Here is an 8,620-nt window from a genome sequence, read left to right on the forward strand (position 1 = left end):
TTTTCCCTCCTTTGGTTCCAATTTCTAATTTACTTTAGTAACTTCTTTCCTCAAAAACTAAATCATTCCAAAAATCAATGCTCATCACTTCTTAACTTAAATCAACTCTATTCCAAATATATCTTCATATTAATTAATAATATAGCTTCATTTCATGACAAATTACTTCTTATTCCAAATCATACATCTTCTTTCACTTAGACTACTGTTAATAACAAAAAAAAGATTCAAAATCTCTAAATCATTCAGAAATCAATAATCATCACTCCTTAGCTTAAATCAACTCTATTCCAAATATAAGTTCATATTAATTAATAGTATAACTTCAAAACACAACAAATTACTTCTTATTCCAAATCATACATCTTTCACTTAAGCTGCTGTTAATAACAAAAAATTCAAATATCTCTTCTCTAGTTCAAAAGCTTAAAATCTTAACACACCGGCTTCAGGGTACCATAATAAATCCTAATTTTAATTTAATTTATTATATTTCACCCTATCCCTTTTCTAACCATTTTCCTGTGCCTTCTCTGGATCTCCCCACAAACATTCCTCCATCTTACGCCAAAACCCTTTTTCAAAATGTCCTCTTTCCTTGTAAGGCCACAGTTCCAGACAGAGTCTATAACAGTCCTTGCAGGAAACATCAGGGTACACAAATCTTCACCTTGCAGCATCTCCGCTTCAAAATTCCATTCGTCTTCTAGTTGTAGATATATGTATCTTTTCCCCATCATTCCTGGCCTCTCACTCCAGGAATTGGATATAAACCGTCTTCTAATCCTGGGTCCCTCACCCCAACAGGATTTTTCATCTTCTCGGAGTTGCCAGAGCATTGTGCTATGTGCTTCAAAAATTCCCTTGAGTTCCTTGCCAAGGTTTTGTTCCATTCTAGCAATATTCTGAACAGTCTTTCTTGTGATGTATAAACTATCATCCTGGGTCAGCAAAGTTAATTTCTGGTTCAGCAATTCTAAGTTCAAAAGAATAGTCCTTTGTTCGTGGGTTAATCCAGAGTCCAAGGCCAACTTAAAAACGAAACCCAACATGGTAGAAGTGGGTATAGGTATCAGGTTTCAGTGTTTTCCCAACTAGACACAGTATTTTTCCATCTCCACCACAGATTCCGTAGCCATTTTCCCTGGAGTCAGGGCGAAAAGATTACTTTCTTTCCACTTTAGGAAGAAATATTTCCACCAACTTGAGTCCCTCAAAAGGGATCTAATCAGTCTCACTTGTCAAAATTCGAAACATTGTATCCAGCACTGCAACAGCAGCCTTCAGAAACCGTTACTTTCACTCACACAAAGGGAGATAAACAGGCTTCCTTTCTGTAGTAGCTCCCGGAGCGCCAAATGTCAGTAATTAATCCAAATTGAACGTACTCACGGCCAACGGGCTTCCTCTTTTTTCCTTTTTTTGACAGGCAGAACGAACTTGCTCATCGCGAGCGGCGGCCGCCGCTTCGCCGGACCGGTTGGGGCATGCCTCCACAGCCCGGCTCCGTGGTCCCTTCACCCCCGCTCCCCCTTTACAGGGGGAACGAGGGAAGGGTTCGGAGCCATAGCGGGCTCGCCGGAGAGCCCAAGCCGCGGGACGCTCTTCCCGCGGCTTATCGGAGCCCCGCTTTGCGGTAGCGGGGCTCCTACCCCCGGCCGGCCTGGGTCGCTTCAGTAACGAAGCGACCCACGACCGTCCGCGATGGCGTCCTCGCCGGAAGTCCGTCTAAACCATTTTACTGGGAGCAATGAGAAATAAGAAAGAAGCATGCTTGAAGGAACTCAAGAGGGTTACTTGAGTACAAAAAGGTGTTAAAAAAAAAAAACACAACTTGAAGAATTTTCTTCCCAAAACACAAAACAGCTCACTAGGTACTGAACACAATTTATAGCTATGAAATGTACAGCAACAGTTTGAAAAGAAAAATGGAACATGGATAGGGGGTGGATAGTGTAATTCCCTGCTTAGAGAGAATGTTTAGAGGGAATTGTGAACAGGAGCATTTGTTTTAGGAGGAAGGATAAATCACAACTTTTTTTTGCAAGTCATATAAGATAATATTTCTAAGTGGTAGATCACATGCTGAATAATATATGTGTTTAAAATGAGGGTGTGCCCCCCCAATCCATCTATAATGGGATCTATCTTTATTTTTTGATCTTATCAAAAATATGTCGCTAGTTTCACCTGGAAATAACTATTTCATTTTCACATTTTGAAGCATGCTCCCATTTTCCCCCTTTTCTCCAGCCTTTAGAGTTTCTACTAAAAAAGATTTGCTTACCTCTCTCTTCCTCTTTGAAAGAGTACTGTTTCACAGATACCAAGGTCTGCGTTAGCCCAAAATAAGGTGACTATTTATATAAAATTGTTTATATTCTGCATTATGAAGTTGAAAGTGTCCCCATACATTTATGATAATGAGCCTTTTATATATGGGGAAAGGAAATGCACTTAAGAAGCAAGATTTTCCAAGGGGAGTATGGCACTTTCCCCTCAACTGCAATAACTTCCTTTGGGATAAAGCAAATAGAATGTCCCTATTTTCATGTGGAATATTGGAACAGTCTCATTCCTACCTGATGCTGTTTCCCGCCCCCAGGATCTCTCTCTCCTCTCAACAGCTGTTGTCAGAAGAGAGAGATATAGCAGCATGAGCGTGATAAAGAGAATTGCCCCTGCTCCTTGTGGGTCATCACCCCCCATGCAAGATCTTCCTCCATTTCTACCCCATCTATATATTTAATTAGGGTTTTAAACACTTAATTAAACATGAGCCCTACTCCTAAACTTATTTGGGAATGGATACTGAGGGGGAGGGATGATGGGCCTCAGGTTGACTCATAGTGGGTAGGGCTGCCATATTTCAAGAAGTGAAAATCCAGACACAATTGTTGAGCTTTTTTTTTCTTAAAAAAAAAATAATAATAGAAAATTCCCCAAGTGGTTGAGCCACTCCCCCCCCCCGAAAATCCAATCACTTCCACCATTGAAATCCCAGTAATTTCAGTAATGGCAGCCCTAACAGTGGGACAACCTGATGCCTCCTAGATTGGAGCTAAGGGTGCTGTGCGCAGTCCTAGTCTTTACATAATAATGCCATCATTGTTTCCTTTCATATTGGCTCTTAAAGCAGATATGCTTCATCCCTTCAAGGACTCTATAGGGTTGGGGTGAAGCCTCCATCTGCCTAAATCTTAACTATGTCCATACCAGAACATACCATTTATTTATTTTTTGTGCGAGAGTGCAGTGGCCATTTTGGACACAGAGATCTCACCCCGCAAAAGTGTTTTTTTTTGGGGGGGGCAGTTACGATTTCACATGGGTCACTTCACTTGCCCAGGAGCACTGCCCGGAAGACACACAGCCCAGTTTCTGACCTGGACATGTTGGAGGATATGCATGTCTACTAATGGGGTTTACTCCCAGGTAAGCCCTTAAGCATACTGTGCCACTCTTCAGCACAGTGCATAACTATTGTGTGGGCCTCCTCCCACCGTGTGATGTCATATACACACCACCTGCCCCCCACCCAATGTTGGGCGGAACCTGGTGCGCCTGTTTCTGTTCACTGTATGGGAACAGTGATCTTTTCCCCACTGTCCATGAGCAATTGGGACTTGGTGGGCTGCATGGGGCTGGTGGGTCATGAGTTCCCTTCCCCTGCCCTAAAGGATGATATAACATTTCTCACTTCCTTTGAATTATGAGATGAAATTGTCAGTCTAGCAGAATTCTAAATATATATTAGTTCTGTGTCCTTCAAATAGGACCAAGGTTTGTGACCTGCCCGCAGACTGTCTTGTCAGAGTGGTGCATGCTCTGGTTATCTCCCGCTTGGACTACTGCAATGCGCTCTACGTGGGGCTACCTTTGAAGGTGACCCGGAAACTGCAATTAACCCAGAATGCGGCAGCTAGACTGGTGACTGGGAGTGGCCGCCGGGACCACATAACACCGGTCCTGAGAGATCTGCATTGGCTCCCAGTACGTTTCCGAGCACAATTCAAAGTTTTGGTGTTGACCTTTAAAGCCCTAAACGGCCTCGGTCCTGTATACCTGAAGGAGCGTCTCCACCCCCATCATTCAGCCCGGACACTGAGATCCAGCGCCGAGGGCCTTCTGGCGGTTCCCTCACTGCGAGAAGCAAAACTACAGGGAACCAGGCAGAGGGCCTTCTCGGTAGTGGCGCCCGCCCTGTGGAACGCCCTCCCGTCAGAAGTCAAGGGAATAAACAACTACCTGACATTCAGAAAACACCTAAAGGCAGCCCTGTTTAGGGAAGTTTTTAATTTGTGACTCTGTATTGTATTTTGATATTTGTTGGAGGCCGCCCAGAGTGGCTGGGGAGACCCGGCCAGATGGGCGGGGTATAAATAAATTATTATTATTATTATTATTATTATTATTATTATTATTATTATTATTATCCATCTTACCCCTGTTGCCACTACTTCCCTAGATAACATAACTGTGAACACAAAAATGAAAAATCAAACAGTATTCATCTTTCTTGGATTTGGAGACCTCTGGGAATGGTACATCCACCTCTCCCTACATTTTCAACATGACCAGGAAACTTTCTGGGGCAGAGAACTCACTATTCAATATACATTTGCAGCCATCAGCCTATGCTGCTTGAAGACATGGGGTGACAGAGAGAGATCCATACAGTCCTGCAATCCTAGAAAGAGCAACCACTATTGGCTCTGGCTCCATCCACCTTCAGCTCTGGCTTCCCATACCATCAGCTGTGTTGTGTCCTATTGAGTTTCCCCCTGCATTAATGACCATTCATAGTGAAAAGGTTTCCCACAACGGCCGTATCCTCTTTCTTCCTTATTCTTTCCCCCACGCTCACTTTCTCCCTTGCACTTGAAATGCTGCTATTGTCAGGAACGTGGCTCACCAGAGTGCAGGGGAGGAGTCAGACTTAGAAATTGAGCTATGTGTGAGGAAGACTGTGCAGATGAGAGCTGGCTGACAGAGCCGAGAAGGGGCAGTTCAACTCCCCCCTTCCCAAAGAAGTTAGCTGTCAAAAAGTGGGAGAGTTGGGAGGCAGCCAGAGCACTGCTAGGCAATCAGCAGATAAGCAGAGGACTGAGAGTGTGTCGAGTGGAAGTGGGAAGGGGGAAGACCAGCCTCTCAGTCCCTGTTCTAGGAGACTGGATAAGGTCAGAGGACAATGGATAGGCAAGAGGGAAGGGTGGAAATTTGGTATCCTTCCTGCTGTGGAAGCAGTGGAGTTCAGACTGACCAACTATCGTCAATGCGAGCAGGCGAGAAGCCGTGCTCTGGATGTGTTGTTTTTGTAAATAAATATGCATAAAACTGCCAGAGAGTCATTACTTCTTATTGGGGCTTGCTTGTCTGCTTCAGATCATTACAGCTATGATAGAATTTTCAGTTCTAGGTGCACTGGAAACGGCAATCCTTGGAAACTAGTTTCTCCCTGACTTTTACTCAGCAGCATTCTACTCACTGCAGTATTAAAACATCCTTTACTGATCTGCTAAAAGAACAGACTGTTTATGATGAGAGGACAAGTAATTAATCCAGATGGGAATTAGTGAAACAATAAGTGAAGCAATGGGAAGTTAGCTGAGGATAAGAACAGTATCAGGACAACAGAAGTCCATAACATCATATTTGGTTGAATGGGGTGACATCAGAGATATGTATGGGAAGGGAAGGCAGTTGGCATTGCTTGCTCACTCCCTTTTAGTGGAGGAATAAAAATACATCAGGAGTAGACCTGTTTAAGGTAAAGGTTTTCCTATTTCAGTGAATGTTTTGTATAATGGCCCAGAGCAGAGAAGAAAGGCATGTCGTGCCTGGATAGTGGAGCTTCAGATCTTCAAATCGTAAGGTGCACCAGATATTCAAATAGCTGAGGTCCACTTCCAAAGGTCTTCTGGTGGTTCCCTCACTATGGGAAGTGAAGTTACAGGGATCCATGCAGAGGGTATTCTCAGCAGTGGTGCCCTCCATGTGGAATGCCCTCCCATCAGATGTCAAGGAGATAGAGAACTACACAACTTTTAGGAGACATTTGAAGGCAGCCCTGCATTGGGAGGTTTTTAATGTTTGATGTTGTACTGTGTTTTTGTGTTTTGCTGGAAGCCACCCAGAGTGGCTGGGGAAACCCAGCCAGATGGGTGGGTTATAAATAAATTATTAGTAGTGCTAGTATTAGTATTTTAGTATTATTACGGTTGGATCCAGAGATGTTCCCCCAGACTGATTAAGCTTCTCAAGATTCAACCCATGTTAAAGGGGGCTACCAAGATGGTAGCATCTTATGCTTGATGTATAGCTTTAATACAGATAGTATGTAGGGAAGAAAGAAAGAGTGAAAGCCAGGCAATAACATCAGCTGCAGAGGCCCATAAACCTCTGGGTAGTGGGAATAATGTGTGTAGGAGAAAAAGGCAGCGAGAGACCAGCCATTAGTTCATAAACATATTTAATTTAATTTATGGCATCTTCCACAGACATAAAGGGTTTAATTTGTTTTTGTTTGTTTGTTTGTGGGAGAGGAAGACTACAACTGTCACCCTATCAATGCTTTCTGATCTATAGTATGCATGAGACTGCAAAACCAAAGGCTTTTTCGGAGACCTGGCAGAGTACAGTAGATATTTATCAGTCTGCATTCACCATGATGTCAAACATTTCTATGTCTGCTGTAAGTAAACATTGCAGGAATGCTGCAGAAACAGCAGCTTAGGTGACATATATTCAGAGCACAATCACTCTTACTCTAATGAGTCCATCAAATATTAATTATATGAAACTCTTAGACCATCAACGATATTGTGATGATGTGGAGCAACACATCCAAATTACTTTATGCCATCATCCATCTGAAAATGATAGTTCATAACTTCTCTCTGTATTTGAGATGAATGAAACGGAAGCAAAGAGTGGATTGGATCCCGACTCGGTTCAACTAAGGTCCTACTGAAATCATTAGAACAACTTAGACAATGCTTACCTTTAGTCCCATTTATTTCAGTGGGAACTAAGTGCAACTACTTTAAGCATATACCTGTATGTTTGTAATTATTTTTCAATTCTCTTTGCACTTACTGTTTCCCTAGGTAATATTATGAGAGACAGGGAAATGAAAAACCAAACAGAGGTTGAAGAATTTATTCTTCTTGGATTCGGAGATATCCAGGATCTACAGATTCCCCTCTTCCTGTTCTTCCTTTTAATCTACATTGTGACCATGGCTGGAAACATTCTCATCATTGTACTGGTTGTTGTTGATCGACATCTTCACACCCCCATGTATTTCTTCTTAGGGAACTTGTCATGTCTAGAGGTTTGCTACAGTTCAACCATCCTGCCCAGGATGCTGGCCAGTTTCCTTTCTGGCAATAAAATCATTCCTTTTAAGGGTTGCATCATACAATATTTCTTCTTTGGTGGCTTGGCTGGCACTGAATGCTGTCTTCTCTCTGCAATGTCTTATGACCGTTACTTAGCAATATGCAAACCTTTGCAATATTCAGCACTTATGAATAGCATGGTCTGTCGACATCTGGCTTGTGGATCTTGGTTCACTGGGTTTCTTGCCAGTGCCATAGTAACATTGTTTATGTCACAATTAACTTTCTGCGGCCCCAATATACTCAACCATTTCTTCTGTGACTCTTATACAATTCTAAAACTGTCCTGCAGTAATGCACAACTTATTTTTACACTAATATTCCTTCTGTGTTCTGCGTTCACTCTTCCTCCTTTTCTTCTAACATTGACTTCTTATATCTGCATCATTTCTAAAATTGTGAGAATTTCATCTGTTGCAGGAAGACAAAAGACCTTCTCAACATGTTCTTCTCACCTCACTGTTGTGACCATTTTTTATGGGACACTCATAATTGTGTACATGTTGCCAGAAACCAATGACCTGGTAGACTTGAACAAAGTATTTTCTATGGGTTACACTATTCTTACACCTTTGGTGAACCCTCTCATCTACAGTCTGAGGAACCGAGAGGTCAAGGAGTCAATGAGAAGGGTTCTTCATAAGTGTTGGGTACAGCATGGGTTGAATAGAAACTGATTAAAAAACAAACAAACATTGGGTATTCTGTCCATTCTTTTTGAAATGTTTTGTATGGATATGTTTAAGATAAATTTATGGTTTCAAAATTAACTACCACCAGGAGTTCAGTTAGTGGTCTTTGGGAAACTAACTCTTAGCACTTGTGACCCCCTCCCCTTTAAGATTTGAAACTGGGTTTTGGAAAATAGTTTTGTTAATTCCAACTTATTTTTCCAGGTAGGGCTCCCCCCCCCCGTCAGAACTCACCGTGACTCAGTTCTAGCACCTCTCATGTGGGCACCGTTGTCATTCTAAGAGAACAAAGGAGATGCTCATGGTGAGTTCCAGTACCTCTTTTTCTAGAAAAATAGCACTGATTCGAGAAATATGAAGTGATTTGATCCTCTCTCCCTGTTAGCCCCCAAATCCCCTTGCCTTCAGTTGTCGTAACAGGCAGAATTTCTGATTGTGAGGAGACTTCTAAGAAACTGGTGCAAGGCATGCAGGTGTAAATTAAACCAGCATAAAGTTACAGATCCAAACCGAATTGTGCAGCAG

At 42.4% G+C, this 8,620-nt stretch overlaps 1 protein-coding gene across 1 annotated transcript; it reads left to right on the forward strand.

The window, feature by feature from the left end:
* Positions 1-7,071: 7,071 nt before the first annotated feature.
* Positions 7,072-8,087, forward strand: LOC117059167 (olfactory receptor 5B21-like). Its single transcript, XM_033170719.1, has one exon. The coding sequence runs from the start codon at positions 7,118-7,120 to the stop codon at positions 8,078-8,080; it is 963 nt and encodes a 320-aa protein (XP_033026610.1). The 5' UTR covers positions 7,072-7,117; the 3' UTR covers positions 8,081-8,087.
* The last annotated feature ends 533 nt before the right edge of the window (positions 8,088-8,620 follow it).

The sequence above is a fragment of the Lacerta agilis genome, chromosome 14, assembly GCF_009819535.1.
Source record: "Lacerta agilis isolate rLacAgi1 chromosome 14, rLacAgi1.pri, whole genome shotgun sequence".
NCBI lineage: Eukaryota > Metazoa > Chordata > Lepidosauria > Squamata > Lacertidae > Lacerta > Lacerta agilis.

Bases quoted from the DNA above. Each gene is read 5' to 3' on its own strand.
- LOC117059167 (XM_033170719.1), top strand. From the start codon at position 7,118: ATGAGAGACAGGGAAATGAAAAACCAAACAGAGGTTGAAGAATTTATT.